The sequence below is a fragment of the Sciurus carolinensis genome, chromosome 4 (genome assembly GCF_902686445.1).
Source record: "Sciurus carolinensis chromosome 4, mSciCar1.2, whole genome shotgun sequence".
Taxonomy (NCBI): Eukaryota; Metazoa; Chordata; class Mammalia; order Rodentia; family Sciuridae; genus Sciurus; species Sciurus carolinensis.
In genome coordinates this window covers 153,210,667-153,228,170 of record NC_062216.1, presented here as the reverse complement: position 1 = coordinate 153,228,170, position 17,504 = coordinate 153,210,667, and the positions used below count along the sequence as shown (strand labels likewise).

The following is a 17,504-nucleotide window of genomic DNA, read 5'->3' as shown; positions in this document are numbered from 1 at the left end:
AGGTGACATTTTGCAAAGGCTAACTATACTTGCCCAATAGATTCTTTTACATCTGGACTGGTTGCCTTTGTAATATTGAAAATCATATTCATCTACTCTGTTGTAAATCAAACCTGAAAATGACAACAAGTACACTCTGAAAATTGGGCAAGTTGCCAATTTTTAAGCCTTCACATAATAAAAGTGCATGGATAGATAAATAAGAAAACAAAGAGCCATATCAAGATTATTCTTTAAGAATGAAAATGTTTTGTTACTGTAACCAGTCAAATATTAATCCAGTCAAAAATTACTTAAGAAAAGTCCTACCAGACCAAAAACAAATGGAAAATCCTAAAAGCTTTCAGATAAAAAACAAAAAAAGAGGGATAAGATCCAAGTAGTTGGAACTCAACCAGGAAAGCAGCAAGACAGGCCCAGAATCAGAGTCACAGAGCCAGCACTGAGAGCAGCCAGACTTCAACTGGAGAGGGAGGAGGGAAGGTTTCAGGAAGAAAATGGAATTGGGACATCGTGTGATCAGTATGAACCCTTGAGAAAAATCTGTGGATGAACATTTGAGAACTCATGTAAATTAAGAATAAAAGACAAGTCAAGAAAGGAAAATAACCACCATATGCTATCTTACTCAGCTGTGAACACTACAGAATCATAATCAACACTAAATGTCAATTTAACTAAATTTTGGGATTTGATAATATTTACATGGGAAGGGGAAAGGAAAAGTTGGGAGAACACAGTTAGCTAAATCCATGCATACCGTAACAGAAAATCAATAGATTTTATCCAAACATTGACACCCGAAGAAAAAACTATTTTCGTGTTTGTCATTAGCGCTATTCATCAGTATTTCTGACTTTCAGACTTCCATGCTGGTAGACGGATTGTTGGTATCACATGTGACTTATTTGGTAAACAAAATGTTAGTGGAAGAGACATGATGGAAACTTTAAGAGCCAATATGACTTTCTCCCTTCCTCCCTCCTGTCACAATGACTGCCATGTTGCACATGATGGGTATGTCACCAGCCTGGATGCTGGCATGAGGAGACATGGAGCAGGCAACTCACCTCTCATTAGTGACACTGCATATTATTTATAGATGTAGAAACAAATAAAAGAGACAGCTTAAGGAGTTGAAAGTTGGCTTTGCAGAGCAGGATGATGAAGCAAGGAAAAGATGGGCAGGGGATCACTCCTTTTTGTTTTGGGTCCTTTAGATCTATTTTGTCTTCTTTAAAAAAAATGTCCACATTAACTACAGAGTATTTATCTTAAGAAATTAAATTAATATGCAAATGAAATTTGCATATTAAAGAATCAATGATTAAGAATAGAGAATATATTTTCTACCCTTACTCCATAGAGAATAAAGGATTTTTACCCCACTCTGAAAGAAGAAGGGATACTTCAATTTTTGGGGGGTTCATTACTAATTTTCCTCAGGAGCAAGGAGTGATTTAACTGATGGGTGAGGTACGGGAAGAGCAACAGAGTATGCTAGACTCAGCCCCTTCTGGGCAATCTTTGTTCGTATTTTTGGAGCACCCTACGTGCAAGACTATTAATTTCTATTCCCAAGTACAGTAAGCTTGGCAGGGAGCTGACAGGGGAGGAAGGACACCCTGTGGTCACATATATGTGCTAGATGACTATGCATAGGTGGGAAAGTCTGGATAATTTGGTAGTAAAATATTGATATGTTCTTTTGGCCACAGTTTGAAAGCCATGTCTACTAATCAGCTTTATCAGTAATGACACTGCTATTTTGGAGGCAAGCACTCTACCAACTGAGCTATATCCTCAGCCCCGACACTGCTATTTTGAATCCCCATATATCCATCTCCTGTGCCCCATTTCTCATGGGTTCAGAACTCCAGAGGGGTAGAGAAGAAATGATCCTCTCCTCAAAAAAAAAATGTTGGTCAGCACAAAAAACACTCAGAATATCAGAATATTACCCCTCCCCTTCTTCTTTGATGAAAATAATACATATGCATAAAAAATGTCTGAAAGCATATATGCTTATCTGAACTTTCTAGTTCTTATTCACACACCTGGGAATACAATTATTTAAATAACAGAGTGAAAAAAGTTAGAAAGCATTGTCTCTTGGGATTCAGTCATATCTGAACAGTCTCTAGATTGGCTTCTTTCCATTTGCTGTCAGATTCTTATAATCAGTATGCCTGGAAGAACTCTGAAGGAAACACAGTAGCAAAGAGTTGGGTCACATCTGGTACTAGCAATAAAGAAAACAGGGCAGAGGAATCTTGAAGTTCAAGTTTAATTACATAGTTATGTTCTGACAAAATAAAAATACTTTAAATAATTACGTGCAATGGCACCAATCCTGCAATAAAAATACTACTTTCCATGATTTAATAACTTACTTCCATATCTTTATCAATCGGTTTCTCTTCTGTTTCTTCCATTTTATATGCATCCTCATTTGAAGTAATTTCAGGAATTGCTGGCAATGATAGTTCAGCTATTTGTGCAAGATTAGATAGTTTCTCATGAACTGAAATAACCCTAAAAATAACAAATATGTGAGTATTTTATGTGAAAAGTTAAGAAAGGCATTTTTAGTTTTTTTAGACCCATAAGATATACAGGGGGGCCTCATTTATTTCACAGTAGACTTCTGACATCCCCAGACATCATTCCGTCACTCCTCTATTCAAGCAACATGGGCAGAGAGACACTCCCGAACCCTCATCGTGTTTAGGATCTACCTACATACTCAGGTTGCTACATATTACAAACTGGCAAGGGCACAATGAGAGAAAGGTACATACCCGAATCATTCCTGAAGGTGAAAATAAAGAAAATAGATATCTATATGGGCAAGATAACTCTAGGCAATAAGCAAAAGACTTATTCCTAAATAAATCTTGAAGCCATGCTATGTTAGTTTGGCTGACCTGAAGGTATAAGATTATGACAAGTTGGCAATGACTTGAAAAGGCCAATCGATGAGCCCACGATTTTTCAGAGTAGTGTGCAGGTCTCTTTCTTTCTCTCTCTCTCTCTCTCACTGTGTGTGTGTGTGTGTGTGTGTGTGTGTGTATGCGGGGAAGAAAGAGAGTCTTGGCAGAGATAGGGAGAAAAATAAAGAAAGAAGGAAAAGCAAGAACCAAAGAGGAGGCAGAGGACACAGTGGCTATACTGCTGAATATGGAAAACTTCAGGGACCCTGGGGCAGTGAACAGAGGATGCTGTGACAGCAAAGGTGGACCAGTGGAGGGAGGCTGAAGGAAGTAGGCTTGCAGTTTAATGAGGCAAACAGTGACCAGCATGGCCCTCAGTGTCCTCTACACTACACACACAGCAAGAATGTGCATGCATGTGTGTGTGCAGCCGAGAAAGCAGACTAATTATTATGGAAAATAAGTAAATAATCCAGAAAGCAAGGAGTATATACAAGAATGTCAGTTCTCCAGTTTCCCACAGCATTCTCATCTGCAGGATGGTGTGATACTAGATTCCCTATTGAGGCTTCTCAACAGTAAAAAGGGTTTTTAAAGTACCTTTAATTATATATAGAATTTTAATTTATATAGTATGTTTTATAAACTTTTCTATTAGAAAGGCAAGAATTAAAATGTAATGCTCTGTTGTTAACAGTTTGTTTGGAAAAATTTCCCATAAAAAAAGGGTCATCTCTAATAATGTTGGAAAAACTGTCTTGTACACTAGAAAGGGAACAAAATGAGGACTTCTGGGACTTGGTGAGTCACACTTGGTTCCATCACACACCAGCCACAGGACCTCAAGCAGGTACTGTGAACCTCAAGCATTTAACCTCTGTGACCCTGAAATTCTGTCTACTGCAAAATGAAAACAATAAAATCTACTTCATCGAACTCATAGGGCTTTTGTAAAGAGAAAATAAGTAACTATATGTATTCTTAACCATAAAAACTACATAAAGGAAAGATAATATTCTAAAACACCATTCTTCATTCTAATACATAGAGAAAAAATTCTTATTTCTCTTCCAAAAAGAGCATAAGACTGAGTATAACTCAATGCTAGCGCTTGCCTGTCATGCTGGGTTTAATCTCCAGCACTGAGGGAAAAAAAAAAAAAAAGTTTGAGCCAAACTTCCTAATTTTGTTGCTAAGCCATGTTGGTACATGAAACCTAGCTAGGTTTTCTGCTATTTTGTTTAAAGCAAAAAGAGAAAGAAAAAAATAGTAGGTGACCCTGAGTCTTGGGCCTAATCCTCATGACCTTACCTGCCCGACACCTTGCCCATTCCTCTGTTCTCTGGCCTGACTATGCTCCTCACTGTCCTCTTCCCACCTGTCCCTTCTAGATCAATGCCTCATCCAGGTCTTTGACTTTCCATGTTGAATAGACTATCCCAGCTGGACTGAACTAACTCCCCACTCTCTGTGCTCTCCCTGACACCTGGGAACACTCTCACCTAGTCGGTTGTGGCCTGGACAGCAGGACCCAGCAGGAAGTAGAAAGATGGATGGCAGGAAGTTTAAAGGCAGAGAAAGTGCACAGAGAACTTGATCTTGGTCATAACAGCATTACTATCATTGAGAACTACATAGCAACCTTTATGTGAGTTTATTGAAAACACTATTTTTCTTTGTTGTTGTAACAAAAACACCACAAATTAATTTTTTTTTTCCTTTATGAGAACTTAAATAGGAGATGAGCAGGTGGACAATAAAAGGAGAATCTTCTCTGGTCCATTTTTTCTAGCCCAATTAACTGCTACTTTGCCTTATAAAGGATGAACAAGTCCTATCTTGACCCTCATCAGAACCCGAGGAATGCTAGCCTCAGAGAGAAGAGTAGACCATTTTCATGGTGCCACCGAAGGGTAGGTTACATGAAAGGTCATCAGGCACCATCCTGTGTGATGGCCTCAGTGACATAAAATGTTCCTATTTTAGCAACTGTACTGTTGAGCACAAACACACTGAGATTAAGAAATTTTTAGGACAAATAAAAAGTCGCCTATCAGTTTGATGACTTTCTCCTCTGCAGAAATCATAATTACTTTCATCATGTGGATTTTTTTTTTTAATCTATGGTGGCTGCACTGGAAAAGTATGGTTGTTTTCTTTTTTCTAATATTTTTTTAGTTGTAGATGGACACAATACCTTTATTTTATTTATTTTATGCAGTGCTGAGGATTGAACCCAGTGTCTCACACATGCTCTACCACTGAGCCAAACCACTGCCCCCATCATGTGGATCTTAAAAAAATCCACATGTTCTTGGACTTATAACAAGTGCAAAATTTCCTAATATTGATGCTTAGCTATGCTGGTATATGAGCTGTGCCTAGGTTTTCTGCCATTTCTGCAAAAGGAAGGAAGGGAGGGAGCGAGGGAGGAAGGAAGAAAGGAAGGAAGGAAGGAAGAGGGAAAGGAAGGAGGGAGGGAGGAAATTAACAGAATAATTGAAAATCTGGCAGTTCTTAGACCAGTTCTTGTTTTATTCTCTTTCATGACGAGAATAGAGGGACTTCAAAATAAAATCATGGAGTAGGAACAGGACTCTCCAGGGAAGGACAGAGAAGCAACAATTCTCCATTCACCAAGCTCTGGCTTGATGCCTGGCAGGGTAGAGAGCTAACATTGGCAGACATGGATACTAGCGTTCTCAGCTCCCCAAAGCATGATCATCCTTCATCTGGCTTGATCCTATCAATAACACAAAAGGGAGGCAGAGCATTGGCTTAAAATGGAGGTACGGAGGCTGAGGTCACCAGAGTCATGAACAGCAGAGTTGGGAATAAACTAAGTAATAAAAACCTTTTAAAGAATTAAGGAACAAAATTGTGTTAAAATGGAATAGAAAAAGAGAGAAAGCAAGCATGAAAAAATATCAGAGGCCAGTCCTATTTGATGAAGAGGAAAGAATTCAGGAGGCTGAAGCAGAGATTTTGACTCTGGAAACAATATAAAACAGGACTGAGTACAAAGGGAAAGGTGAGACCAGGGAGCTGGTGGGTTTGGGGCTTAATTTTGTATCACATTAAGGAGCCATGTTACTTTTTAAACATACTGAAGTTACAGGCAAAGTGTAGTACAATGTCCTTGTACTTGACCATCTCTGACGTGTCATGAACTGCTCCTCCAGTTGCCCAAGGTGTTAGTAATTTTTTTTTCATTTTTCCAGTGAGAAAACTGAGGCCCAAAGAGGTTAGGTAAGCTGCTTAGGATTGTGCTGGCAGTGAGGTGTACAAGTGGCATTTAAACTAAAACCCTCCAGACCCACAGTCCATGTTCTTAATCACTACAATATAGTACTCCTCAAAATGAAAGGAAGATTCTTCCAAAAATTCCTTGCTTTGCATTGTACATTACTGAGGGAAATACCAGCAAAGAGGATTAAGAGAATTGAACATTATCCATGTTTACTTGCCTATTCAATGGAATCCAGAAAGAGTCAACAAATATGTTGCTACAATTAGAAAGTCTAATATCTGAACTCTTCATGAGCTTTGTATTATATGCACACAATAATAAAACCTGTAAGAAAAATAATAGAATACAGTGGCATCAAAAGTAACATCAAAGTTATACCTTGCCTCAAAAAATTCAGCATAACAGCACTTTACAAAGTTTTTCTTTAGAAAAGCAAAAAGAGGGGTTTTTTTCCCAAATTCACTTTAAAGAGAAATGATATGAACAAAAACTGTGAAAGGTCATAAGATGAAGACGAATACTATTGGGTAATAGTAAATTATTTTTGAAATGTGACATTAATTTCTGCATTCGAAGACTCTTTGTAGCAAGGACTACCCATGCATTGGTGAATCTCCAGCTTGGTTTCTCACTACTCCTCAGTGTGAATCCTCCCTGTCAGGGGCCTCCCTGCTCCCCTCTGTTCACTGATGATGTTCCCCTCCTCTTCTCTCTATTCATTCAACCCAGTCGCAACTTTGCAGATCCCGCCTCTAAGATGAGACTTCTCTTGATTACTCACACTCTAGTAATTTCTCCATTGCTTGCATTCTGATAATTCTTAGAGTCAGGCCCATATAACAAAGCACCTATTTATGGGCATGGAGTCATAGAATTTGAGATTGGTAGAACCTTAGAGATGATCTGGTCAAATTTCCTCATTTTAGATATAACAAAGTTAAAACCCAGGGCCAAACAATTCTGCTTCCTTGAAGAATCAAACTAAAATCAGAGTAAAGGGATTTTTTTTTTTTAAAGCACCAAGGATAAAAAGAAGAAGAGAGGAGGTGAAACAGACAATGTTAACAACATTCTGAAAAAACTTGGAAAACTCAACAGAGAGGAAGAGCTGTGTCTCAAGTGACTTAAGAGGGATTGTCAACAGGAAGCATAAACTAAAACTGAAAAGGCTACAGGACTGGAGATGTAGGCACCTTAGAAAGCAGGACTGGGTAGGACTGCAAACAGGAGTGTTCAGCAAAAGTTTCCCAGCCCTTCTCTGAGCCCACACAGGCAGAGATCTCCCATCCCTTGCTTGGATGAACTTCTTCTATTTTGCTCTCTGCTGATATTAAGTCATAGAGGATCTATACTCAGGGACATTGGGGCAGGGGTTAAGTGTTAAAGTGAAAATGTTGGAATTAATGTATTCTGAATGCACAGTATCCCCTTACGCCACCCTCAGTCCCTTCCCAGAATGTAGGTAGCAGAGTAGGTGTCTAAGAAAATCCTCTGTGGGGAAATTGACCAGTTAAAGAGAAAAGACCCACAGATGCTGATATTTCCACAACCTCAAATGAAACTGCTGGCTCCTTCTGCAGATATCCTCCAACGAGGCCCATAAATCATGAATCCCGACCCCACCTGCTTCTCAGTGCCTCACTTCAAACACCAACAGTTAAGAGTTCAGAGCAGAAAATGAAAGGCAGATGCCAAAACCAACAGAAGAAAGGATCTGGAAGAATCAGATACAACACAGAGAGCAGAAGAAAGCTCCCATGAAACCATAATTAGTAAAAGGACAACACTGCATCCATGAAGTAGGAACACATGCTATTAAAATAGAATCACTGGGGAAACAAGAAAGCACTCTAAAAATTAAAAAAAAGAATTTACAAAACAACTAATCAGTAAAAGATATGAAACATAAACTTGAATCTCATCTCTTCAAAAATTAAACCTAAATCTAAAATTCATAGAAAATAGGGGAGAAAAGATTAGCAAACTAAACACTTGGTCCAATAGGTTCAATATTCAAGAAGACACCGAGATAATCAGAGGCAGCAAACTGTCAAAGAAAAAAATCTCTATGAACTGAAGTACAGTACTTTCCAGATTGAAAAGGGCATCGTAAGCATCCAGCACAATGGAGGAAAGATCTACACCAAGGCACACTGTGGAATTCCAATACACAGGGAATAGAAGAAAGAGCCCAGGACTTCCAGAGTCATATATAAAGACATTGGATCCCACTGCTGGGCATATTTCCAAAGGCAATAATGTCAAAGAGATATCTGCACTCTAATGCTTAGCATAGCACTGTTCACAATAGCTAAGACAGGGACTCAACCAAGAGTCCATCAACAGATGAATGGGTAAAGAAATATGTTTATAAGAGAATACAATTCAGTAATTAAAAAAAAGAATGAAATCCTATCATTTGTGGCAACATGGCTGAACCTGGAGGACACAATGTTAAGTGAAACAAGGAGGACAGAGAAAGACAAATGCCACATGATGTCACGTATGTCACAGAGTTGCTTTGAAGTTCAGGTAAGTGAAGTGTCTGGAACAGTAAATTCTGTTCAAGTTCTTACTAGTATTATCATTTTGTGGGCTTCATGGGCTTCAACCAGTTATCCAACATCGAACTCTACACTGAAATCCTAAAATAATGAGTAGATGAAAGGACAAATACACCTATATTTATATCATCCAACAAATTTCATTCAGCTTTATCCTCCAAAAAGATAGGATTTGGGATCTGAGAAGATCTAGTTCATCTAAGTCAACAATTCTCAATTTTTTCACTGAGTTTTATGGCAGCAACTATATCTTCCATTATGAACAATACATATATACATATTTACTGTAAAGCAAAGGAAAATGTATCCAAACTAAGAAATGGAAGCACAGAATGTTCTGCATCTTTCCTTGTGGCTTGAAAAAATCACTATGTTTAAACTAGAATTTGTTGGAACTCGGCTTCTCATCTATGTCTGACACCAGTTTGTGAGCTCTTGCTAATTGTCAAACTTGATTGTTTAGGGCAAACCATGTTTATCTAATTATATGCAGATGTCATCTTCACATTTGACTCTTTGATGCTGTTTTCTGAGAGCAGCATGTGGACATCATAGCCCATCCTGCCCTTGCTTGAGATGAATGTGATTTTTCTATGACCTTGTGAATGGACTTCATACTCTATTCCTTATTCTTTTAAACCTGTTGCTTAGGTAAACCTTCTGTTTCTCAACTAGGTAACCCTTCTATTTCCAAACTCTCACTTTGCTGGCTTTCTTGACAGCAAGTAAATAAATTCTGACTTAGATGAAGTTTTATTTTTACAGCATAGTCCATGAAAACCAAATATTCAGAATACAACATTTTTCACCTGCCGTCAGTGACACATTTTTTCTTGTGTTTCATAATCTTTTTTTTAAAAATGCTACTCATGGACCACTATATTGATTCCCTGAGCTAATAGTATTTTTGGAAGCACAATTTAGAAATGACTCTAGTAAATTCCCCTAAAAGGTGTTATAGATTCTTATTTTTAAAACATATATATAATATCCTGCCAGGACTAGACCGGAAAGGGGTGGGCAGTTCAGACTATTCTCCACATCCACTTCTGTATTCACAGGTTGAAAATATTTGAAAAACAAAATTGCGTCCAAACTGAACTTCACAGATCTCATTTTTCTCGTCAATATTCCCTAAACAACTATTTTTATAGCACTTACATTGTATTAGGTAATATAAGTAAACTAGGGATGATCTAAAGCACAGGGAAGAATGTAAATAGGTTATATGCAAATGCAACACAATTTTATAAGAGACTTGCACATTCACAGATTTTGATATCCTTGGGGAATCCTAGAACCAATCCCCAGAAGATACCAAGGGATGACTATATTTTAAAAAGTAGAAAATAACTTTAAGTAAATATGGGAAGGGATACTTTAAAGTTTCTCTTTTTATCCCACTAAAAAGAGACATATAATTGGCTGAGAGTTAGTAGCAGGTTTCCAGCCTAAGAAAGCAGGATGAAGGGGCCAGTGTGAGACGAGTCAGAGGCCCAGGAGGCTTCAGGATTTGACAGGGGTCACAAGAGTCAGGAGCTGCAGGAGCTACCAGAGGCACAGCTAGAGGGGACAACTCTCATGCTCTGGGAAGTGCAATAGTAGACCAATACAGAAGACAAAAAGCAAATAAAAATGCTGAACAAGGGAAATCTATATGGCAAACATCTTATGGGAAAAAGCCTGAGGCTCTTCTTAGAAAAAGCAGCAATCAAAGGAATTCTACTGTGGAAGGTTCCTCTGCAAAAGGCTATATTGACCAACTGTTCCATTTTTAAAAGCTTGACCCATTTTCAAGAATCTCCTAGGATCTTAACCACTATCCAATAGCCAATAGTTCGGGGACTGACACCTGACACTGTTTAGGTTGAAATGGTCCAGCTAGACTTTATATCTAAGCAGAAGACTTAGCTTTATCATTATATTACATACCATAGGTTCTCCGTCCTTTGGAGGTTTGTCCAGGGGAGGAATGTACCACTGAAAACAAAGTTCTTTGTTTAAAGTTTGTATTGCCATTTCTGATGATGTTATGTCTGTCGGAGATGGACTGGAATAAAGCTTTAAAGAAAAAACGGACTGTTGGGAACTGTCATGATATACCTGAGGAACAACAACAACAACAAAATTCATGTTAGTTTAACTGCTAATAATGAACTCCTTCGATATTTAAAGCAAATTAGTTGATTATATTGCAAAATTCTGAGAATTTTCTCACCTTGTTTTACAAAAGTAGATCTTAAAACTGTCTTTAGATCACCATAGATTCACCTATCACAAAAATATGCTTTAAAATCCAGCAAACTTGACAAATTTCCACTTCAGTGAATTTTGAGGGGGATGATCTGGAGGGGAAAATACCCATGCCCCCATTTCCTTCTCAAGGTCATTACTGTTTCTAAGAAACATCTTCTATGTTGCCTTTGGTTTATTCACTGGTGAATACACCAAAGATGTGGTCATAATTTATTATCTATTTTCCAATAACAGTGCCATATGCAAAACAAGACATAGTTTTTGCTCTGAAAAGTGAAAATTCATTGCTCTCATTCCCTCTTTAAATGAATGTAGCTGATTTGTAAGTTCAAGTCTTTGGTGACTCTGGGTCCAACTTCTTTTACAGAACTTGGTCACCGCGTCAAGAGTCTTCAAGAAACATAAATGTGTGGAATGCAATTGGCAATTTCATAAATTATTTAATTAGTTGTCTAAGGTAGCAAGAAGACAAAGCATGGCAGCTATTATCAACAAAACAACAGGCTAGCCATAGAGACAATAATAGAGCTCAAAGTATCTTAAATACAAAAAGGACCGACAATGGAGTGAAAACTATTTTCAAGATCAACTTCATGTCATTCCCAAGATCACAGAGCAGTAGCTGAGAAGCAGTTCCTCTATTGCCCTGTTTCTGACATCAAAGGTTTGCTGACTGAGGTGAGCATGTCAGTTCCAGAAAGAAATGCTTGGTGTTTCTATAAGGTTTTGTCCCTCCCATTATTTCTTAACCTATTCAAGACACAATGCAAGTCTTCAAAATAAAATAAAAAGAGAGAGACAGTGACCTTTCAAGTTGTCTACTGATAAAAGAAAAAAGATGTTTTGACTGCAAGGTAATATAAGTGTGAAAAACTTTTCAAAAATGTCTACAGGCTATCATAAAAGCACACCATAAGCCAGAATCCTCATTTGTTTGCACTATGATACTTAACGCGTGACCAAAATGCAAAATAAGCAAGATTGTTAGGGTTAAATAGACCCTCAAGAGTGCTTAATTAAGACTAATTCCGTGTCAGGCAATTCACAAAAAAAGAAAAAGAAAATCAGGTAGATAATTCAAAAAAATAATTTCTCCGATTTTTTCATATCTGAGTAACTTTCAGAGATTCTGACAATAATTTGAGTAAAGAATTTGTATTTAATCACTAGCTAAGTAAAAAAGAATAAAAACCAAATACCTGTATTTCAATACATGCAGTATCTTGTAGCATGATGGGCTAATAATAGTAAATTGTAATGGAAATCAATATCAAAACAGGTATTTAGTTTTCCATTATCTTTGAAGTACTGTAATATCTAGTTGCTAATGTGATTAATTACATAAGCTAACTGAAGAGTTATACACTAAGTACTTTTTATATGCTTTCTCTATTTCTTGAAAGGAATAAAAGGACAGACCTACCCAGTGAACCCCAGGTTGCCATAGTCCTATAAACAACAAACCACCTAGCACTAGTGAAATAGTTGACCTTGCACAGACTGTTGCAGGCACACGAAGTATAAGCACGAGTAGCTCAGCACCATGTACAGTTTTAAACATGTCGTTTTTATGGAAGTTTCAATGAAATTGACTTGGCTTTGTTTTCCCCTCACAAAGCTCCAATAGACTTCACAATATGAAAATTCACACAAATGATGAACACAACCGTAGCAATGATTGTTCTGGAAAAGGCATCTATTCTTTGTGGAGGAAAAGCATGTTGAAGTATCAAATTATGGAAAGAGTTTGATTGAAATAGCCTCCTGAGTGATTAAAGCCTCAAAAATGTTATTATAAAAATCATCCAAGCTTAGCGTTTATATAAAAAAAAAAATCCAAAAAGGCTTTATGCTCGTTAGCTGTCTACCCCACTGAAACGAACACATGATTAGGTAGCTCGCACCTGTCAGGCAAGTGACAGTGATCTCCAGAGCTGATTATCCTGGGAGAGTGTTACACTAATTATATCAAAAAAGAGCAAACAGGGTGAAGCAACTCTTTGATAACACTGTTGCCATTAGAAATGTCTCATGTATTTACAAGATATGCAAAGTTGTACCTTTGGAGCATCATCCTTAGGAGATGGGTAATAATAGGTTGCCCTTAATGCTAGAACACCTCACAGAGCTCCTTTCAGAACAGTATTTAAGAAGTCACACATATTAGTTTCCAAAGTCTTTTTGAACCACAAGAATGGATCCATTAAAACTACTTTCTCAGCCTTCCCATTCCCTTGTCCCTTACTTTAAAACAGCAGAGGTATCCAGGAAATATGATGGCAAAACTCAAAGAGTATCTCAGTTCCTGGGGAAGTGGGGCGGGGAGGGTAGAATGGGAATCTGGTGTTAAATAGATGGAAAGGATTTCATCCCACATCGACTAATTCCTTCCTTGGGAGGGGGTGAGACATTAACATAGATTCCTGACCTGTCTGCTTCCTTACTCACTCCTCTCCCTAGTGGATAGTTATTTGATTGGTAAATTTAGGAAAAGTGAATTTTTACAGGGAGTGAACATTCTCTGTGTTTCTTCATGCAACAGATTTTTAAGGGGCTTGTGCCCACAGGGCACAGTTTCTATAGGGGCCTATAATGACCCGATAATATAGGACTGGATTGATAAATCTTCCTACTTTGGTATTCATTATTTGAAAGTAATGAATTCAGTAGTGTATATAAACTTCACCCTACAATGTTAACTTCATGACCATAAGGCAGGTATTTTTAAGTCCTGATCCATCTTATTCTTTTCTCTTATTTTTAAATGATTTAGAATCTGGGCAGAAATGTAGGTGCTGAGTACCAAGCATGCCACAAAAGTCCAGAATCCAGGGGAGGGAAAGTTATTTGGAAAATCTTTCCATGTGATTCTAAGACATTGCCCTGGAGACAACTCCATAAACCCTAATGGGAATCATTTCTTTAACTGAAGTCTTAAAAATTCCTTAATGAGTTTTACCACAATTTTCTTCAACTCATAATTTATTAAATAAATCATCTGACTCTCTTGAGTAGAAGGGCAAGAATGTCCAAAAGGGTGATTTAAAAAAAATATTATTATCTACCCAAAACATACGGTTGCTACATTCTAGTGGAATAAGATGTGCAAGGGTTCTCACTCTGGAATGAGCCACATTTTCAGATCATTGCTCTGGGATAGTCAGCCACAGAAACATGGATGTGTCTGATATAGGAAAGTCTATAACTGTAAAAATAAAGAGCTAGGTGGCAAAAGTTGAAGTAGAGAGAGTTCAAAATAAAGGAGAATTTTTCTAGTTTTGAAAGAATTTTGTACAAGTAAATCAGTTTGTTAGTTTCACAAATATATAGTGGACATGCTGTGTCCACTTGGTTTTTTCTGCTAGAATCTCAGATGAGTCTATGAAGCAGAAAGCACCACCTTCCTCCACAGAGGTGCTGGTCCTCCTGCCTCCCTTAGAGTTACTGATGGTGTTACCATGCTCCAGTGAGCAGAGGTTCCAGTGGCAGAATAGGCTCTGCCAGTCCATCTTATTTGCTTTCCATCTCCAAAGGATCATCAAATTATTGTTGTTGTTGTTGTTTTCAACTTCACTGAAACAATTATCTTCTACAGCTATCTTCTTCTTCCCATTGTTACCACAAGCTTCACTGCTCTATCGTCTCTCTCTCAGATAATTCCTTTTCCTCTGTTCTTGACCAGTCAACCCTATATACTAACATGTTTCAGTTTTCACATTCTTTCTGACACTTTTTTCCTAAAAAGCATCTCTGAAATAGTTTAATTTTCTTTTGGTCTAATTTTATGTCTGTTTCTCTACTCCCATACCAAGACTCTGTACAGGAACCATGTCTTATTCATCCTTTCTGTCTTTACCAACTAAGAGTTGCTCTAGTGTATTGTATTGTCAACGCCCGCGGCAACAATCCCGCGGTAATTTGTTACCGCCTGCAGCAACAATTGTGCGGGTATTTATCGGAGGTGGATTGGAAACTGAGCTACTTCTATTATCTTTCTCTTTAGTGCGCTGCTTTCTTGCTTGTTCACTAGTTTATAGAGGAAGAGAGGCTTACTTTTAGAGGAAGTTTTAGAGGAAGACAGGCTTTGCTTAGAGCTTAGAGGAAGAGAGACTTTGCTTATCAGGAAAAGAGACTTGCTACACTTTCAGAGAGGCTACTATTATCAAAGGAGCTATTTCTTAAAGGTCTGTTGCTTCTTCTTAGAGGTACGTCCTGCATCCTGCGATCTTCATTCTGTGAGCTGCAACCTGCATTCTGCAATCTGCCATCATCAACCCACAACCTAGAGGTGTCTGCTTAGTCCTCCGCCCAGCGATCTATCAGAGGTGCTGCTTATCTGAGGTGCTTCCTATAGGTGCGTGTCTTATATACCTAAGGCAGTCAATTAGCTTAGGATTAGCACAATTGAGGCATACCCCTCGGTACCAATCAAGAAAGAATGAGGAATATCTGTTGACCACTAGCGCAGAGGAGACATTAACTAATCAGGCAAAAGTAGATCACACCGTGTTAACCCTAACTATGCGCCACCTCTTGGCTCAATGCCAGCCGCCATCTTACGGTTACCCAAACATGTCTTCTGCATTGTATTGTTTGTTGAATACTAAATTTTAGGCACATAGTCCTATTTTTAAACAAAACTCCTTTTTAATATCTGGTAATTCATCCATTTTGAATTGCTTGGTCAAATATTCAAATTACTACTATTTAAGAGCCTAGGTGTGTCAATTTAAAAAAAAAAGTTTCATTCTTATTCCCCTTTTTATATCTTTTCAACAGGTTATTTGCTTTTGTTTTGCTTTTGTGGTACTGGAGATTGAACCCAGGGCCTCATGCGTACTAGGCAGGTGCTCTACCGCTGAGCTAATTTAATAATAACTTCCCCAAATAAAATAATCTTCTAACTTTTAATTTATTTAAAATTTCTACCTCTATTAACTATTCACATTCACAACTGTAAAGAGTACATATCCTGAATTGCTTTTATTATACATTTAAAACAAAGGTTCAGAAATTAAGTATAAATTTAGAAACTCTGACTACAGAGTGACAATTTTGAAATTTGTGTCAGTTCTGCAAAATGGCTGCCTGAGAGATGTTTTGTGCAGGAATGTTGAAAAGTCTGAGAAAATATCAAGGTTTATGGGAACAAGAAGACAGAACATTTGAAATGTGAACTGTCCTGAAAATCCAGGCTATATGTTTGGCCTATCTAAATAGTAAAACAAAAATGAATGTTACCTAAAACTCTGAGGGAAATGGAGATCTCTGTGCGAAGACAGGGGTTAATGTGCTTCTTCCAGACTTGAGGATAACTCTAATAAGTCTGAAATATCACAGATATCTAATGTTTTAAAACCTTACCTTGGCTGATGTGTCATATAAGACTTTCTCTGAAAGAAGTGGGTTTTCCAATCCTAGAAAAAGTTCTTTGGGGAATTCATCAATACAAGAAGAAGAATATAGCTGTAAGTACTTTTTAAGAAAAATATGCATTTCTTTTTGGCGTAAAATCAGTTCAGAGTTGTAAACGGATGTGAGGAGCGTATCATCTGGCAAGGAAATTCCAGATACTGGCTTTGCAGATGCTTAAGGAAGAAAAATACTTAAATTAGGCTCATGTTAGGTAACAGAATGGTCTTGATAGTGTTGATTTGTTTGCTGACCACTGTTCTATATATCCCTGACATGGTCAGGGACCATCATGGTGACAAAAGGCAGATGCATTCCTGAGGCCTAACTCATAATCATTACCCATTAAAAGTGCAATGTGTGTTTCCCCCAACCCCCACCCTCTCTCCCAAACAATCTATCCACCATAGAGACCAGGTGCATCATAAAAACCAGGTTGCCTTTGCCATAATGTCTCCAAGAATAGACCAGATGTGAGAATGAAGCTGTTGGAAACCCAAAAGGACAGAAGTTGTACAACCTCTTGGGCCCTTTACCTGCTACTGATTCAAAGCACAGTATGCGTTCTCATCCACCCCCACACATGTGCCCCCTCAGCAGCTGCAACAGCCCAAAGCCAGGATGTTTGCACAAGAAAAAGAACATCTTCTAAAACTGTGCCCACAATCAGTGGAGAAATTCCCAGGCTATAGCCCACCCTGCAACCCCACACAAGAATACAAGCTTGTCCTGCTTCTTCTGTTGAGGGGCCAGTCTGATTCCTCTCTCAAGTAGTGCTGTTCCTTTCTCCTCCAGGTGAACCCCCACCCCAGCTAAAGTCTGGCCTGCTTGTTCACACTCACTGGGCTTGGTTCCATTGCTACTGTTGCCAAGTAAGAAGCTCCCCTCTCCAACATCCCCCCACCAGCTAGAGGCTGCCAATCACCTTCCTGATTTTAGAACTAATACACTAATGGAGTTACTTTTTGTGTAAGGAAGGAAAGAAAATTTCAGAAGCATATGTGGATATTGCTTCCAGTGTTAAGTAATAACAATAGTGCCATGTATTCTCTCTACCTGTTTTCTTTTTTTTCTTGGGGGGGGAGGGGG

General features: G+C 38.1%; 1 protein-coding gene across 1 annotated transcript in view; it reads right to left on the bottom strand.

Annotated features, from left to right (window-relative positions):
• The window catches only part of Cfap54 (cilia and flagella associated protein 54), a 315,326-nt gene that overhangs the window by 42,642 nt on the left and 255,180 nt on the right, over nucleotides 1–17,504 (bottom strand). Inside the window, exons 63-66 of the mRNA XM_047551199.1 lie at nucleotides 16,368–16,591; nucleotides 10,680–10,850; nucleotides 6,401–6,507; nucleotides 2,394–2,535 (exon numbers count right to left, since the gene is read on the bottom strand). Coding sequence (XP_047407155.1) covers nucleotides 2,394–2,535; nucleotides 6,401–6,507; nucleotides 10,680–10,850; nucleotides 16,368–16,591 — 644 coding nt within the window. The remainder of the gene's footprint in view (nucleotides 1–2,393; nucleotides 2,536–6,400; nucleotides 6,508–10,679; nucleotides 10,851–16,367; nucleotides 16,592–17,504) is intronic.